At 34.9% G+C, this 19,987-nt stretch overlaps 1 protein-coding gene across 7 annotated transcripts in view; it reads left to right on the top strand.

The window, feature by feature from the left end:
• Positions 1 to 19,987, top strand: part of LOC127155073 (utrophin) — a 280,024-nt gene that overhangs the window by 103,807 nt on the left and 156,230 nt on the right. For all 7 annotated transcript variants that reach the window (XM_051097036.1, XM_051097040.1, XM_051097038.1 and 4 more), the window contains 9 exons: positions 2,121 to 2,270; positions 2,920 to 3,102; positions 4,516 to 4,617; positions 6,079 to 6,193; positions 6,288 to 6,490; positions 6,700 to 6,817; positions 8,744 to 8,949; positions 17,318 to 17,472; positions 19,440 to 19,629. In XM_051097036.1, coding sequence (XP_050952993.1) covers positions 2,121 to 2,270; positions 2,920 to 3,102; positions 4,516 to 4,617; positions 6,079 to 6,193; positions 6,288 to 6,490; positions 6,700 to 6,817; positions 8,744 to 8,949; positions 17,318 to 17,472; positions 19,440 to 19,629 — 1,422 coding nt within the window. The remainder of the gene's footprint in view (positions 1 to 2,120; positions 2,271 to 2,919; positions 3,103 to 4,515; positions 4,618 to 6,078; positions 6,194 to 6,287; positions 6,491 to 6,699; positions 6,818 to 8,743; positions 8,950 to 17,317; positions 17,473 to 19,439; positions 19,630 to 19,987) is intronic.

Raw genomic sequence — 19,987 nt, 5'->3', positions numbered from 1 at the left:
CTCACCACTCACTCATCACACTCACTCACTCATCACAGTCACCCACTCACTCACTTACTCATCACACACACACTCATCACATTTACTCACTCACTCACCTCAGACACACCCACTCACCACACTCACTCATCACACTCACTCACTCATCACACACTCACTCACCACACTCACACCCACTCACCACTCACTCATCACACTCACTCACTCATCACAGTCACCCACTCACTCACTTACTCATCACACACACACTCATCACATTTACTCACTCACTCACCTCAGACACACCCACTCACCACACTCACTCATCACACTCACTCACTCATCACACACTCACTCACCACACTCACTCACTCATCACACACTCACTCACCACACTCACACCCACTCACCACTCACTCATCACACTCACTCACTCATCACAGTCACCCACTCACTCACTTACTCATCACACACACACTCATCACATTTACTCACTCACTCACCTCAGACACACCCACTCACCACACTCACTCATCACACTCACTCACTCATCACACACTCACTCACCACACTCACACCCACTCACCACTCACTCATCACACTCACTCACTCATCACAGTCACCCACTCACTCACTTACTCATCACACACACACTCATCACATTTACTCACTCACTCACCTCAGACACACCCACTCACCACACTCACTCATCACACTCACTCACTCACCACACACTCACTCACCACACTCACTCACTCATCACACACTCACTCACCACACTCACACCCACTCACCACTCACTCATCACACTCACTCACTCATCACAGTCACCCACTCACTCACTTACTCATCACACACACACTCATCACATTTACTCACTCACTCACCTCAGACACACCCACTCACCACACTCACTCATCACACTCACTCACTCACCACACTCACTCATCACACTCACTCACTCACCACACTCACTCATCACACTTACTCACTCATCACACACTCACTCACCACACTCACACCCACTCACCACTCACTCATCACACTCACTCACTCACACAGTCACCCACTCACTCACTTACTCATCACACACACACACATCACACTCACTCACTCACCTCAGACACACCCACTCACCACTCACTCATCACACTCACTCACTCATCACACACTCACCCACTCACTCACTCACTCATCACAGTCACCCACTCACTCACTCATCACACACACACTCATCACATTTACTCACTCACTCACCTCAGACACACCCACTCACCACACTCACTCATCACACTCACTCACTCACCACACTCACTCATCACACTCACTCACTCACCACACTCACTCATCACACTTACTCACCTCACTCACCACACTCACTCATCACACTCACTCACTCACCTGACACACTCACTCACTCACCACACTCACTCATCACACTTACTCACCTCACTCACCTCACTCACTCATTCACTCACTCACTCACCACAATGACTCACTCACTCATATGAAAATAATTTGACTTTATTCTTTAAATATTTTAACTTTATTCTCTTAATATTTTGACTTTGTTCTCGAAACATTTCGACATTATTTTGCTAATATTTTGACTCTATTCTTGTAATATTTTGTTTATTCTCATAATATTTTGACTTAATTCTCAAAATAATTTGACTTTATTCTTGTAGTATTTTGACTTCTCGAAATATTCTCAAAATATTACAACTTGTTATTAGTTATCAAAATATTACAATCTTAGATTTACAATGCAATTACAAAATATTGCAGTTAGTTTTATTTTTTTTATTTTTTTTTTTTACGTAGCACTAAAACTCTGTTGATAAATAAATATCAGTACCAAGAAAAAGACAGTATAAATGACTTTACGGTCACCTTTGATAAGCTGAACATGTCATTGCTGGAAGGTTTTTGGAGAAAAAAATAAATAAATACCCTAGACTTATGAATGGTACTGTGAATATTTTCTAAATACAATTATTAACACTAAAATGCTCCTAATTTAGACCCCACCCCACCCCAAAAAAAGTTTGTAATTTTACTTCATGTTAATTAATTACTCTCCAAAACAGCTGCTAGTGCTTCAGAATGTCTGCTTTAATGCTTCTCTCTCTCTCTCTCAGGCCTTGACGGAGGAGATGGATAGTCAGAATGAGACGCTGTCATGGCTGAATAAAACAGGCTCTCAGATCTTGTCAAACTCCAGTCTGACACCTCAGGACAGAGACATTCATGCGAATAAAATAAGGCAGATAAACATCAGCTGGAGTAAAGTACGAAACCAACTCCACAGCACACAATTACAACAAAATCTCTCTTTCTATCCTTTTACTTTGATCTTTTTTGGTATGTTGCCCTCATGTTTTCACATCTGCACAGCTGTCTTACTGGTACAATTTAATGATCCCAAATGAGACACCGACAATAGCGCGCTACAGTGCTGCTGACATATTTTTGAAGGCCAACCTGAAAGTAGCATCACCCTGTTTCCCACAACAAAAAGCCAGGATTTTTATATTTCGAATGAGCCGCTTGTTTATGTCATAAAGCGTGAATATTTTGAGCTTGTGTTCACCACAGAAACCCTTTCAGTCATTCAACCAAAAAGCCATTCAAAAGCTCACTGACGAAATGACAGTGGAAGCAGAAGTGCTAATATGCAACACATTTCTGGGTTTTGACCTACAGAAATACATTAACCCTGCTGCATTTCCACAATTACATTATTTCACACAATTTTCACTGAAAATATATTGTCATTCTGGAGCTGACACACTTTTGGTAATTGACCAAGCTGGAGCAGTTGTCGGCTAATTCTATATATATGTTGATTACTCTGTCAGGCTCATATAGAACACTGTCACTACTGCTTCATGTGAATGACATGTTATCATGTGTAAATGCGCATGTGTGTGTTCAAAGGTGAGTCGTGAGCTCCTGGATAAGGTGCGTGAGGTGGAGGGTCGTCTGCAGACACACACTCCGGTCCAGGACGAGAGGAGGCTGGCGTCTTATGGCCAGTTTCAGGAGCGCATGAACAGACTGGGCGACTGGGTTTACATCAGCAGCCAGTCTCTGAGCAGCGTCACACCCACTGAGAGACAGGTCAGACATTCACAATCAACACTCCTGATCTCTGTAGAGCTGCGAAAAAAAGAGTTATTCTAGAAATAAAAATTGTCATCATTTACTCATTCCAGACTTTGTTTGGTGACCATTTACTTCCATTGGAAGTATTTGTCAAAATATCTTTTTTTTTTTTTTTTGTCTTCCATAGAAGTGGAGTTGATTGTATTATGACAGAATATTAATTTCTGCTTGTCTGTTAGCAGATCTGGGTAGATTACTTACAAATTGTAATCCATTACTGTTTACAAATTGCATGATGAAAACTGTACACTGTAAAAAACAATTTGTTGAGTCAACTTAAAATAATTTGTAACCTGGCTGCCTTAAAATTTTAAGTTTCAAAGTTTCAGTCAAAAAAAGTTTATTCAACTTGAAATGTTAAATTGTAAGTGACAACTTAGATATTTGAGTTGAATCAACTTAAAATTTTAAGGCAGCTGGGTTACTTACCCACCTGTTAAGTTTAGCAAACACAAATATCTTAAGTTGTTACTTAGTACAACTTAACATTTCAAGTTGACTGAACTTATTTTAGTTGACTGAACTTAAAATTTTAAGACAGCAGGGTAACAAATTATTTTAAGATGACTCAACAAATTGTGTTTTTTATTTTTTACAGTGTAGTTGGTAACAATGTAGGTTACTTATTTCAGGGTTGCAAAGGGGTAGAAAAATTTACGGTAAATTTCCGGAAACTTTCCAAAAATATTAGAAGATTCCAAAAAATCCTGTAAAGTTTCCGAAATTTGCTGGAAATGTTCTACCTTTTTACAACCGTAATTCTGACTACTTTTTAGATTACTTTGTTTACTTTTTATCTAACTTGTTTTAAACTTATTATTGAACATACTATATTGATATTAAAAAAAAGCAAAGAGGGAGAAAGCACAGAAATGCATTAAACCATGGTTCCCAAACTGGCGGTCGCGGAGTTATGATTAGGGGGGTGCGGCAAGGCTAGTGTACAGTCAGCCGATTTTTATAGGAATTTGAAAAAGATAAATGGCCGAAAATATCTGCCGGGCCACAGAAAATCTGTTTAAAAAACAATGAATGCTGTTGCATAGTAAAAAAAAAATATTTCGCAAAAGGGGGGCCCGGCAGGAAAAGTTTGGGAACCACTGCATTAAACCGTACATTAAACCAGGGTTTCTCAAATTGGGCTTAATTTAAGAACTTCAGTAGGTTTGTGATTATGATAAAAATCTATTAATTAAACACTAAAAATATAAATCCTTCATTTGTTTACCTGAATGCATATGTGGCCATGAAGTGACATCGAACTGTAAATATGAGAATGCGTTGTGAAGTTACTGACATAGTAACTTCCTCAGAGATAATTCAGGTATTATTTAACAAGTGAGATCTGACTGAGCTATGTTTGTGTAGGTTCTGGAAATGTCCATGCGAGAACAGAAGCGAGAGCTGGAGGAGCTGTTGTCTTACTCTATCGAGCTTCAGAGGAAACAGCTACTTTTACCACAGGAAAAGGTTTGTGTCCCTCCTACCCAAAAAAGCCACCCCAAAAATAAATTATTAAACTAAACTAAATATAAATCGCAGCAGAACATTCAATTCATTTTTTTGTTTGTTTGTTTAATGTCAATGCACGATTTTAAATGTATGCAAAATTAATGAATTTTACAAACTATAATATAGTTTGTATATTGTTAATATTTTGAATTAGATTTTTTATATGTATTTTAAATTTTGACTTTAATTTTAGATTTAGTAGAAAATCTAAAATTAAAGCCTGCATTTATTTAATTCAAAGTACAGCAAAAACAGTACAATTTTGAAAAGGTTTTTCTATTTAAAATAATTAATTTTAATATAAATATAATATATTTGAATATATTTCAAAATGTAATTCCTGTGATTTCAAAGCTGAATTTTTAGCATCATTACTCCAGTCACATGATCCTTCAGAAATCATTTTAAGATTTTGATTTGCTGCTCAAAAAAGAACATTTATTATTATATAAAAATAAAAACAAAAATTATTATATCATTTCACAAACAAAAACAACAACAACAAAAAAATTCAGATAAATGCTGATCTTTGGATCATTTTATTCATCAAAGAATCCTGAAAAAAAAATACTACTAATAAATAATAAACTAAATAATGAATGTTTCTTGAGGAACAGATCAGCATATTATCTGAAATCAGCATATTGATTTCTGAAGGATCATGTGACACTGAAGACTGGAGTAATGATGCTGAAAATTCAGCTTTGATCACAGGAATAAATTACATTTTAGTAGTATATTCGAATAGAAAATATTCACAATATTACTGCTTTTACTGTACTTTGGATCAAATAAATGCAGGCTTGGTGAGGAGAAGAGACTTTTTTTAAAAAACATTAAAATTTTACTGTTCAAAAACTTTTGACTGGTAATGTTTAAATTTAGATTAAGTCAGTTTGTTATTTTTATTTTTATTGGTTTTCCATGTAGTTTATCTTTGTAGTTCTTATTAATTTTTAATTAAGTTAAGTTTGTTGATTAATTTTGTCTGTTCGTACAATGCAAAATAAACATTATGAAGCCAGACAGAATTTTCATTATTTGCTGTACCAGTAATTACTTTTCAGATATTTATATTTGTGATGGTGTTTATCAAACAACACCAAATGCAAGAGTACAGATTCACTTCTGTTATTCACTGTTGATTAGCAAAATACTCACAAGCCTCACCAAATCATGGTCTTATTTTAAAGCAGTGGTTTTAGGCATGTGATCAAAAAGCACAAATCTTACTGGCTAGCCAATTTTCTTCAGAGTGCAATGGAAACAAATTAGAATAATCCATAAAGTGCAAGTGTTTGCAACAGTGAATTATTTTAATATACTGGAAGTATACAAATTGTTACAGAGCACTTACTCATTTCTTGTTGTGGTTTTGTTTGCATAGATGAGAATTAAGATGTATGTGTGTTTGTGTAGAGTAAAATCGAACAGCTGGCTGCAGATTGGAAAGCTCTGGACGGCAGGCTGAAGGAGACGCCACAGCAGCCTCTGTCTCCATGGACTCAACAAGTCACTCAGCAGCAGTTCACAGGTGAGTGCAGTACAGACAGGTGAAATGGACACTTACACCACTCTTCCACATGTAATTGAGTGTTTACTGTGGATTGTGTGTTTGTGCGTCTCAGCGAGCGTGCCGTCTGCGGTTCACATGGTCAGTCTGATGAGCGAGGAGCGCCGTCCCAGCCCGGACCTGGTGGGCCCGAGCGATCTCAACCAGACGGCCACAGAGTTGGCGGACTGGCTGCTGCTCATCCACCAGATGCTCAAATCCAACATCGTCACAGTGGGAGACAAAGAGGAGATCCACACCACCATCGGCCGCCTGCAGGTCAGACCGCAGAATTAGACCTGAGGGGGTGTTTGTCTGATGTTTGGCTTGATAGGGTGGCAAATAGCTAGTAGCTTTGTCCTTAAGTTGAAAATAAAAACAGTGATTTATGGCTGTGTTTATGTCTACACAGAATTATTATTCAGAGCCCTGCCAGACAGCATCTGGGCCGCTAAACTCTGGTGATTTTTAAATGCGTCTGTTTGTAGGTGACTAAAGGTGATCTGGAGCAGAGACATCCACAGCTGGAGGACATCATCACTCTGGCTCAAAACATCAAGAACAAAACCTCCAATCTTGACGTGCGCACCTCCATTTCTGAGAAACGTGAGCATATATTTATCACCATTTTCAATTGTTTTATCTTAATCTTATCTTAATACTTGTCTTCATCTCAGCCTTAGTCTGAGTCTCGCTCTCAGTACTAACCTCTGTTATAAGCTTTTATTCTTAAAGGGATAGTTCAACCAAAAATTAAAATTGTGTCATTAATTACTCACCCTCATGTCGTTCCAAACCCGTAAGATGTTCATTTTCAGAACACAAATTAAGATTAGTGATGAAATCCGTCAGCTTTCTGACCCTGCATAAACTGCAGTTGAAACGTTCAAGGCTCAGAGAGGTAGTAAGTGCATTGATAGAATAGTCCAACATATGGGGCTACAAGAATACTTTTTGTGTGCAAAAAGTATTGGATTTCATCAGAAATAGCTTAATTTGTGTTCTGAAGATGAATGAAGGTCCTACAGGTTTGGAACGACATGACAGTGAGTAATTAAAGGAGAAGTCCACTTCCAAAACAAAGATTCACAGATAATGTACTCACCCCCTTGTCATCCAACATGTTCATGTCTTTTTTTCTTCAGTCATAAAGAAATTATTTTTTGAGGAAAACATTTCAGGAATTTTCTCCATATAATGGACTGATATGGTGCCCCGACTTTGAACTTTCAAAATGCAGTTTAAATGCGGCTTCAAACAATCCCAGCTGAGGAAGAAGGGTCTTATCTAGCGAAACAATCGGTTATTTTCACAAAAATAATACAATTTATATAGTTTTTAATGTCTAACGCTCGTCTTGTCTTACTCTGCCTGAACTGTTTTTGTTTCGGTTCATGTCAGTTAGGGTATGTCAAAAAACTCCCATCTCATGTCCTATATCGCTGTTTGATCTTTTTTGCATGTTCACTTTGCAACGACTGGGTCGGATTGAGATTAAAAAGTATATAAATTGTATTATTTTAATGAAAATAACCAATCGTTACGCTAGATAAGACCCTTCTTTCTTGGCTGGGATCGTTTACAGCCACATTTGGGATCATTTGAAGCCGCATTTAAACTGTATTTTGGAAGTTCAAAATCGGGGCACCATATCAGTCCATTATATGGAGAAAAATGCTGAAATGTTTTCCTCAAAAAACATAATTTCTTATGTTTTTATGAAATCCGTTATGAAAATCCGTGAGCTTTCTGACCCTGCATAGACAGCAACTGAAACGTTCAAGGCCCAGAAAGGTAGTAAGTGCTTTGATAAAATGGTCCAACATATGGAGCTACGAGAATACTTTTGGGTAGGAAAAGTTGCATCAGCTGTGAGGATGTAGACAACAACTCCCATGATACCACACTCAATCACGGCCTCATCAAACTACTCATTTGTTTCTTTGTTTGTTTTGAATATGCGCCCTCTAGCGGGAAAAAACATATTGTGCCTTTAATCTTAGTTTCAGTGTATGTTCTCTTTGCCTTAGTTTTAGTCTTTGCATCAGCCCTAATCTTTGTTTGGGGTCTTACACCGTGTCTACACCAGATGCGACAGTTGTCGCCTCACGCCGTGCTGCGCTGCACCGTGCCGCAACAGCTTGAGGCTGTCTATGCTGGCTGTGACAAAGCGACACCGTGTTAGTCTTTCTTATGATTCTTAATCATTTTAGTTATATTAGTCTTAATTGTAATCCTAATTTGCAACTTCATGCCCCTTTAGATGTTATATCCATTATTCAGTGTATTGAATAATTAGAGTTTTTAAAGTAGTAGTTTTTTTTTTTTTTCTTTTTCTGGTCAGGAAGTACAGAAGGCTTTGACAAATTAGCTATTGTTATAAATAAAGGAAAACAAGTGTAAACAAACGGTGATTCTGATGAATAACACCTCAGGCGGTTTTATGCGAAGGCGTGTATTAATGAAGAAGCGTGTGTACGGCATCTGTTGTGTGAGATACTGACTCGTTCCTCTCTTTCTGCCGTGTGTCAGTGGAGAAGGTCCGCAGCCAATGGGACAGCACACAAAACGGCGTGGAGGCGCGGCTTCTGCAGCTCGACTGCATGATTGGCCACAGCGACCAATGGGAGGAGCAGAGGCACAAGGTGAAGGCTCTGATTGGTCAAAACGAGATGCGTCTGCACAACCTGCTGCAGCTGAACCGAGAGCCGCTCACCAAACAGATCAGCGACAACAAGGTGAGATCTTGACCTTTCACCTTTGACCTGTATTGACCTTAAAGTCAGCAAAAATTCACATCATTTTGCTCTTCTTCCAGTTCAAAATAAGTTTGTGTGAAGACTTATTTCTCCTAACCTAGTTAGGAGTTGCAGACACATGCACTTTCCAATAAAGAAATAATGTTTTTGATTTATATGATGACCCCGGAATCTGGATCAGTGTGATTTGTAGCAGAGTGAGCGAAAAATTCATCAGGCTTTTTTGTGGCACTTTTTGTCATTTAATTAATTTTGGAAGTGACCCTATTAAGATCATCTGAATCGTAGCTCTACATGTTTTCTTAGATATTTGAACAGTCTTTTACTAAAGTGTGTATTAAAGTGAAGAGTAAACACTCCTGGTATGTTTTGTCAGGAAGTGACAAAATTAAATTGCATTATTTAATTAAAAGTCTGGAGTGGCCTTGTAAGGAACATGTTCCAATTAAGCCCACTATGATTTTTTCAATAGAAAAGCTTCACATTTTTCATTAAATAAACACTTCAGATGTGATTACATTTTGATTAATCATCCAACATAATTAAGGAACTGCCAATCAAACTGGACAAATATGGATTAAAGCTTAAAAAAAAAAAATGTTCTCCAACAAATGAAAATTTGCTGAAAATGTACTTGCCCTCAGACCAGGCAAGATGTAGACGAGTTTGTTACTACATCAGATTTAAAAAAATGTGAATTGTTACAACAGGGTGTCTGTGGGTCCTTAAAGTCTTAAAATGTCTGAAATAAGGTTTCCTAATAAAAAGGCTTAAAAAGTCTTAAACTGTCTCAAATTCAGATTCGATGGGTCTTAAATATTTGTGGTCACAGTACCGCTAAAATATCTTCAGTCTGACAGACCTAATGACTGTTTATAATCATTGGACAGACCAAGTTTTTTTTTCCCCCCTGGCGGTAGTTACATCATCCTCAGACAGGATTGCCTTTGTTCTGTATGTTCTCAATAATAATAATAATAATAATAATATAGGTCGAGCTACAGCTAGCTGACCTCCAGCCTTCAAGCTAGTTTAAAATGTTTTTGATTTTTTTTTTTTTTTTTTTTTTTTTAACTTGCCTGACTGGACAAACAGCCTGTTTAGTCAAAATTTTTATCCCTTAAAACTGGTCTTTGATCATAAAGTTAGTTTGTCTAAAAGCATATTAAAAACACCACATAGACAAATAAACAACATAAAAATCTTGATTTTCACTACAGGGGGACTTTAAGTGACAAAATAATAATCAGCAAAGCATCAAAACGCTAGAATGATTCTTAATGTTATTTTTAATACGTTGACGTAAACAGTGACTGATAATGGATGTTCATGTCTTTCTTCAGTCGTAAAGAAATTTGTTTTTTGAGGAAAACATTTCAGTGTTTTTCTCCATATAATGGACTGCTATGGTGCCCCGAGTTTAAATGCGGCTTCAAACGATCCCAAATGCGGTTGTAAACGATCCCAGCCAAGAAAGAAGCGTTTTATCTAGCGAAATGATCGGTTGTTTTAATAAAAATAATACAGTTATATGCTTTTTAATGCCAAACACTTGTCTTGTCTTGCTCTTCCCGAACTTTTTTCTGGTTCATGACAGTTAGGGTATGTTGAAAAACTCCCATCTCATGTTCTCCCTCAACTTCAAAATCGTACTATATCGCTGTTTTACCTTTTTGTTAAGGGTGTTTGAAAATAAATAAAGTAAATTATTTGTAAATTGCTGTTCTGGAAGTGGACTTCTCCTTTAAGGTACTTGCATTTTAGACACAATATTTACTGTTTTGTTCTGTTTCACCAACGAAAATAGCTTCAAACAATGATCACAGCAGAAGTATTGCACATTCTCCAAGCAACACTGGCGGTGTTTTGCTACAGAGTTTTGAATGAATCAGTTGAAATAACTCTATGATCACTCATTAAGTGACTAACCGCCACCTACTGGTAGTTTAGTATATTTAAAAGTATGCAGTTTCCCCCCAACATTTCTTATTTGAGTATTCATAAATGCATAAATGCATTAAAATATTAATCTCATAACATCATATATTGCCATTTTAATTTTGCAGTGTAAATTATTTAATCTGACTGGCCCTATAAAATTTGATAAATTGTAATACTTGGAAAAGTAATGCGTACATTTCAAAAGTTAAAAAAAAATAGGCCTTTATAAAGGTAAATAAAAATATGAAGATTTAAGTAAAAGCTGATAGAACACTGAAAATATTACTTCCAAATAAATTGTTTACACCACCAAAAATGTGGTACTTTTATGGGGATATTTTGTGTGGAATATTATCTGCTGATATGAAAAGTTCACTGTATATCGTGGTAATAAATATAATTTGTGATAGCAATGAAATTAAAGTTCTTTTTACATTATACACATTAAATATTACATAAATGTATGTAATATAATGTGTATTTCCATTACAGGTTTAGATCTTAAATATCATATAAGGCGGTATTAAAAAGGTCTTAAAAAGTCTTGAAATTAGTTGTTCATATCTGTGGAAACCCTGTTATATCACTTGCTCACCAATGGATCCTCTGCAGTGAATGGGTGCCGTCAGATTAATGTCCTCTATCCATAATATTGCTTTCTCCAATGAAAAAGGCATCTTGTCTGAATCAGGAGAGAAATATGCACAGATCAAACACCAAATGTCCAGAACAGCGCTAAACAAATATGTGTGTGGATTATGGTATATGGACTCATATTTTGGCCAAAAGTGTCGATTTCAAGTTAAAAACATCTTAATGATAGATTTTCTTACGAACATGCAGCTTTTCACTTCACAAGACATTAATTGATGGACTGGAGTGGTGTGGATTACTTGTAGATTATTGTGATGTTTTTATCAGCTGTTTGGGGTCTCTTTCTGACGGCACCCATTCACTGCAGAGGATCCATTGGTGAGAAAGTGATTGAATGATGCAGTTACTTGACATTAAGCAGGAATCATTTAACAATAACCAAACACAACTGGTCTGTTTAAACTTTTTATCAGTATGTTTGTTTAATCTTATCACGTTACCTGCAACCGGTTTGTATATCATTCTTTAAGAAAATCTGCAGTCCAACTTTGTCTCAAGTCCTTCCAGTCAACTCCATATTTCTTTGTCAGTGCAGTAGGCTTCGCTTATTTTTAGGCTTTATAATCCCTAGTTATTTGTTGTCACTTTCATTTCTTTTCTCAGCATGCTTAGTTTCTCCCCTAAATGAACACAATATAATTAGCTAAAGTTCATGAATTCAGGAATGAGTTCTAACAGCAGTACATTCAGTACATGTGGTGTTAAATGTGATTCACTGTGTTTTTAGTTTGGTGGGCTTGTTAGAAACAAAAAGAGTCAGTGGAGCTCTTTCTAATGATAGAGTCATATTTCTTTATTAGATTACAGACAGAGCATTACATATTTTTGTGGCTCAAGAAGCATGTAAATTCTTTTCATTTGCTGTGGTTATCAACAGCTTGCTACAGATATTAATGAATTCCAACTTTCAAATATTGATGATTTCTTTTAAGTGCCAAGCAAACGAAGCATATGAGGACTGCATTTGATTTGTTCATTTATTCATTTATTAAATTATGTCTTTTAATTTTAAAATTCCTGTCAGCAATCAGGCAGTTCCTTGGACAACTGATCAAGCTCAGGAGCGTAGTTTTGATCTGTTGATCAGATTGTAGCAACACATGATGGCACAGAACTAAAAATTTAATTGGGTATGTTAATAAAATGTCAGTAATGTTAGGGTTTCTGCAACCAAGATACATTACTTGAGATGCGAAATGAAGATTTGAAGTCTTGTTTTCTGAGAAATTGAGCAAAATGAAGTGAGTTTATGCTTAAAGTGGACATTGGATGCCTTTATACTGCTCAGAAAATCAAAACAGCTTGATAATTTAGAATGTTTAGGAAAAAACAAGTAAATGGATTTTTCTCATTGTAGGGTGATTGTGTCCACACACTGCTAAGACACATTTATATGCAAACACCATGTGAAGTGCATCCGATGTCCCCTTTGAAACAAGAGCAATAGGGTTTTGTCAGTGGGGGATGAAGCCCATTTGCAGATATTTGTTCTTTTTAAAGGGATAGTTCACCCAAAAATGAAAATTCTGTCATGAATTACTCACCCTCAGTACCGTGTACCCAATGGACCTTTTTTTTTCTCAGTACTTTAATCTGTGTAATAACAAAAACATTTATTTCAGTGAAAAAATAAGTCAAAAAATCTAAATGTCAACATTTTGAACAGTAGGGCCCTACAATCTTTTTCTTTTCTTTTCTTTTTTTTTTTTCCAGAGATTTTTGTGTTTTAGTTTTTCTGATAATCAAATGAAGGCATTAAACATTTATTTATTTTTAATAAAATCAATATTAAACCCTTTTATTTTTTGCCAAACAAACCGAGGTTTACTGTTAAAATTAAGAAAATTGTGGAAGAAAAATTGTGTGAAAATTGTTTAAAAAGTTGTAATAGTAATTGTAGTATTTTTTTTTCTACAATTAGGTGGTTAAAGTTGCAGAACAACAATTTACAAATAATTTACTCACCCCCTTGTCATCCAAGATGTTCATGTCTTTCTGCCTTCAGTCATAAAGAAATTATGGTTTTTGAGGAAAACATTTCAGGATTTTTCTTCATATAATGGACTTCATTGATGCCCCGAATTTGAACTTCCAAAATGTAGTTTAAATGCAGCTTCAAAGGACTCTAAATGATCCCAGCTGAGGAAGAAGGGTCTTATCTAGAGAAACAATCAGTCATTGCTTTCGAAAAATAAAAATGTGTATACTTTTTAAACACAAAAGCTTGTGTAGCACAGGCTCTGGGATGCACGTCCACGAGTCGTTCTTGAACGATTTATTCATTTTGAACAAATCTTTAATGTGATTCGGGAAGAACTCGGGGAGTGATTCGTTCAGTCACGCATACGCAACATCCTATTAGATTCTGTACTGGAATTAGTTCACCTGTTTCGAGTCTTCGGGTTTTTCAAGTCGTTCATTCATCTTATGGGGCTGTCACATGATGCTGATTTTGCTAAAATGAATGAAATGACTCAAAGATTTGTTAATTTTGCTGAACGTGACTCAAAGGTCAGAGTCAGTAAAATGATCCGAACTTCCCATCACTACTACGAATCACGTCTTCGAATCACCACAAGTTCATCGTCTGTGTACTCCGGCTCAAAAAGGTAGAGTATGTCGAAAAACTCCATTTTATTATTTCCTACAACTTCAGAAACCTCTGACATTACTGTAGTTTTTTGTTTGTAAACAGCGTTTGACTTACTTGCACTTTCTTAGTGTTTGAGCATTTGCTTTGTAAACACTGGGTCTGTGGTTCCGCGTGATCTTTCGACATGATTCAATAGTACGTGAACGCACATCCCAGAGCCTGTGCTATGTGAGCTTTTGTGCTTAAAAAGTATACGCATTTTTATTTTCCGAAAAAATGGCCGATTGTTTCTCTAGATAAGACCCTTCTTCCTCGGCTGGGATCGTTTAGAGCCTTTGAAGCTGCATTTAAACTACGTTTTGGAAGTTCAAAGCAGGGCACCAGTGAAGTCCATTATATGGAGAAAAATCATGAAATGTTTTCCTCAAAAAACAATTTCTTCACGACTAAAGACAGAAAGACATGAACATCTTGGATAACAAGGGGGTGAGTAAATTATTTGTGAATTGTTGTTCTGGAAGTGGACTTCTCCTTTAATCTTGTTGTAATATTTATTTTAGCATTTAATTACTTTATTTAAATTTGCCAGAAATAGGAATATATAAACACTTACATTATACTAAACAAAAGTAATACAAGTCTAATACATTTCTGTTACATGTTAAACCGTACTTTTATTTTGACAGGTTGCTGGGAAGTTTTTGTGTGTATACACTATGATATGATGCTAGTTTTCTCAAATGAAACGGTAAAATTCACATGAAATGACTCTCACAGCAGCTCTAGAGATTAAGTTCATGCATTTATGTAGTCATATAGTGAGACGCAGAGTCTGAAAATCACCACAAGCGTCACGTGTTTCATATTTCATATTTAAACCGTCTTTTGCATTTTAATATTCTCAGACACTAGTCCATATTGTGATTTTTAATTAAGTGAGAGACCTGCTTTTGATTCATTAAACCAAAAATCGACAAATTCCACGGCATTCTGCGCTATAGAGTAAATCCGTTTTTATGAATGGACTCTGCGATCCCGTCCGCGTTTTCACAGAGGACAAATTGTAGACGCACGACCACATAGAGACAGAAATGACTTGCCGTTGTGTAAATAAGATAAATAACACAAGGCTATTTAGTTTGTTTAATAAAAGAACGAGGTATAGACCTGTTCTGTAGGAAATGTAACCTTAAATGACTTCTGTTGTGATCTGGCGCTATATAGAAAATAAAGTTAAATAAAATTAACTTGACCTTCAAGGGGGGAGGGGTGCTGAGTGTTTGTGAGCAAAGCTGTTCAGGCCCAAAGCTATTTATGTTAAATGAATTAAAAAGTATTGGTATTCAATAGAAAGTTGTGTTTTTAAACTTGGTGTGTTGCTGAAATCCAGCTGTCCTTTACTTGGTCTTAAAAAGTTCTTAAAGCCTTAAATTTACCCATGTAACAAATGTCTACATCTCATATTTCCAAAAGAAACAGCTTATTAAGGTCACTCCCCCTTCATTTGAGCTCATTGGAGGGCAACAGCATTTGAAAGAATTGATTTGTTTTCTTTAGGTTGTAGATCTCCTAGAGCTGCAAAATACTGAAAATCAATGATGAAAATAACAAATTTCATTATTGATTAGTTAGATATGTGCACTCTGGCGTAGACCCAAGTTCGGATCATGCGAGCAGTTTAATAAGTTAATAATCACCAAGTTTCACATGGACAGGTTGATGTGTCACATACTTTGACAGATTGATGTTTCTCCCCAGTGCAGAAATTACATTTCCTGACATATTCTTATCTGTAAATATTGGCTGCAACTTCATGTCAAGAAATACTAATAAATACTATAATAATAATAATAATAATAATAATAATAATAATGCAATAAACAGTAATGTAATTATGCTTTTATAAACATTGTGACAATGAATGCTAATAACTATTCACATAATATTATTGTGGTATTAAGTAGTACTATAATTATGCTTTTCATAATATATTATTTCAATAAATGCTAATAAATACTATTTATTAAATACTAATTATTATGCTCTATGAAATTCTCGCTTGATTAAGCTTCTACAATTTTCTTGGAAATAAATGCTAATAAATACTCAAATATTGAGATATTAAATACTATTTTAATTATGCTTTCACTAATATTATTTTAATAATAATCTTAATAAATATTGCTGTAATCATTTTCTCTGTTAAATACTACCTGGATTATCTTTTTACAAATATTTAGAAAATAAACACTAATAAATGCTCCAATGATGATATTACTATATTAAATATTAGTTTATGCTTTCATAAATATTGTTGCTATAAATACTAACAAATATTAATTGTAATATTATGCTGATAAATACTACATTATGCTTTTACAAATATTCATAAATGCATGCTAATAAATACTCCCATAATAATAATGTTAAATATTAACATTTACAGTTTCATGAATTTTTCAACAATATGTGAATGAATACTAATGTATTAGTACTGTGATATTAAACTGTATTGCAGTTACTCTCATGAATATTGTAGCAATACAAAAACAATACGTAATTATGCTTTCACCACTGTAACTATTACCTTATTACTGCGCTAATAATAATGAAATATTCATGGTTTTAGCTATCATTAACAGTGTTTGAAATCTTACATATATAATCCAAATAACAATATATGTAAGAAAAGAATTGGCTTTTCATCAATGAATTGAAGAAATGATTGTCAGATTAAACACTGCGTTAAATCAGGAGTGAACGAGATTTCATATTCATTTCTGAGTCGTCGTGCACTTAATATGCACAGGTGTAAATGTGGCTTTTGAACTGACAAACACACACTACTGAAACGCACCTGTAGGGGATGCTAGAGTCATAATTTCACTGCCTTTTGTTTGGGGTTCATATATTATTCAAATGTTTTAAAACATGAGTAGATATTTTAGGCATGAACATACATTTCAGTGTTTGCCTTAGGTTAGAAATAAAGATTTCATGCTCGTTGACGACGGTTTTCTGAAGTCGTTTGAGGTAAAGTTATTCTCTACAGCACCAGAAGCGTGAACCAAACAACTTCTAGACTTCTATAACGACTGTTGAGCTTTTGTTGTGTTGATTAGATGCTAGCTTTATGTATTGATTTGTGTTTGTTGTCAGGCGTTCCTGCAGGATCTCAGTCGAGGACAGGAGAGCGTGACATCCTTTAATGAACTGTCCAATCAGCTACTGCAAGAATATGCCGCTGACGACACACGCAAGGTCAAAGAGGTCATGGACAAACATAACACGGCGTGGAACAGCGTCAATAACAGGTATGCGCTCGCACACGGATGAGCTCATAGATGCACACGCAAACGGACATGTGTTTTCATTTCCTTAATCTCCAGCAAATGAGAGAAAATGAATCATACGCACACACACTCTGAAACAGTGTCATAAACACATACTCACAAATGTTCAGCATGTACAGATATCAGACACTGCAGAACAGACGCTTCTGGACATACTGATCATCATTATGTCACTACTGGTGCATTTAATAATATGATTGCAGTAAATTCTGTTGTTATTATGCTATCAGAAATACTGCAGTAATATATGCTACCTTCATAATGTTTTGTTATTTATGAGTAGTTTATGAATAAATACTACTGCTGTGATGATAATTTAGTAATGCATTGTATCATCACTATGCTTTTATGAATATAATGTTATCATCATAATTGTCAGAATAAATATTTTCATAATAATCAAGTAATAAATGGTAGCATAATTATTTCTCTTGCAAAATACTATTGTCATAATAAATTAGTAATTAACACACTTTCACAAATAAATACTAATAAATGCTATATTGAATGATTATGATTATGCTCTGGCAGCATACTGATGTTATAATAAATCCTACAATGAAAAAATTGAAGTTGTTCTCACAAATTACATAAATATTATTACAATAAATACAAATAAATACTATAATAATTGTAATGAATGCTACCATATTAATATTGAAGTAATAAATATTACCGTTATTATGCTCTCACAAATTGCTAGTTATAATAATTTAGTAATAAATTGTATCATAATTCTCACTTTCACGTATTACTTCAAAAAATATTGAAGTAGTAAATATAAATAAATATAAATCTCAATATCACTGTAATAAATCATATTGTATGCTTCCATAAATAATATTACAATAAATACTAATAAATACTATAATACTAAATAAATACTAGTAAATACTATAATAATTATAATAAATGTTACCTTATTAATATTAAAGTTATAAATATTACCATGATTATGCTCTCACAAAATACCACAGTTATGATAAATTTATTACTAATAAATTGCATCATAATTATACTTTCACAAAATATTTTGTCAGTAAGTATTAAATACTATCACAATAATATTGTTATAATAAATACTACTGTAAGAAATATTGAAGTAATAAATATCACCATAGTTCTGCTCTTACAAAATAACATGGTAACAAATTATATTGTAATTATGCTTCCAGGTGTATTATGCCAATAAATATAAATACTCAATATTGTAATAAATACTACCATAAATAAATAAATAAAATTCCTCTAATCATTTTATATTAAATACTACCATAATTATGGTTTCATAAATATTTCATAAGATTCCTAACTGTAATATCACTCTACTAAATATTACCTCAATTATGCTTTCACAAATAATAAATATTGTACTGATAAGTATTTAATAAATATTACCATAGTCCTCTCACAAAATATAATTACGCAGTGTCACAAGTATCATGCCAATAAATATAAATAAATACTATATCAATAATGTTGTAGTAAATACTACCATAAATAATGCTTCTGCAGATATTGTGGCAATGAATGCTAATAAATACTCAATAAATAATAATAAATAAATTAATAAATACTCACAGTAATAATATTGTGATATCAAATACTATTGTAATTATGGTTTCATAAATATTTCCTAAATTTACTGATTGTAATAATATCTCGCTACTAAATATTACCTCTGTTATGTTTGTACAAATAATGTGGAAATAAATGTCAAATACTTCCGTAATGATATAGTGATAGTAAATACTATAAAAAAAAAAAAAAGGGGTTTCTTGAATATTGCATTATGCCTGCACAAGTATTATCACTGTAAGTGTCGCAGCACTAATATTAGATAAATATGCATGTGTACAATAAGTACATGTCATTTGGTAAACATCATTGATTTTAGCGCGGTATGTTTGCTGGATTGTGGTCATCAGGGCTTCAGACCGTCAGGCTTCTTTGGATTTAGAGCTGAAGTCTCTACAGACGTGTCTCCGTGAGCTCGAGTCCTTCCTGAAGTGGCTCCATGAGGCGGAGACTACAGTCAACGTGTTATCTGACGCCGCCCAGAGGGAGGAGCTCTCGCAGGACTCCGCCCACATCAAGGAGCTGAAGGGGCAGCTTGGGGTAAGAACTTTACGGTTACCTTTTTACATATGTGGAAAAAGCCAACTTTGCAGCTCATTCTGGCATCCCAGAAGTTATGTAAAGCCAACCAATCAGATTTGAGCTTGTGATTTTTAGCCATCGCTTGCAAGTTACTGAAATGCGTGAGACATACACTGTGTGTGGACTGCAGGCAGTCTGAGGTTTAGACAAATCTGGGACATACAATGTTCAATTATCCCTCTGTCAGTCCTCATTAGTTCCCCTGTCAGCCAGATCGCAGTATATGTGTAATCAAGGTATAGATCGCTTCTGCTGAGAAAGAGCGTGTCATTTCTTTATTTCTTTGCTGAGTGTTTGTGCTGTGAGATTCATGCAT

This window comes from Labeo rohita, chromosome 23 (assembly GCF_022985175.1).
Source record: "Labeo rohita strain BAU-BD-2019 chromosome 23, IGBB_LRoh.1.0, whole genome shotgun sequence".
NCBI lineage: Eukaryota > Metazoa > Chordata > Actinopteri > Cypriniformes > Cyprinidae > Labeo > Labeo rohita.
This window is presented reverse-complemented; position numbering and strand designations above follow the sequence as displayed.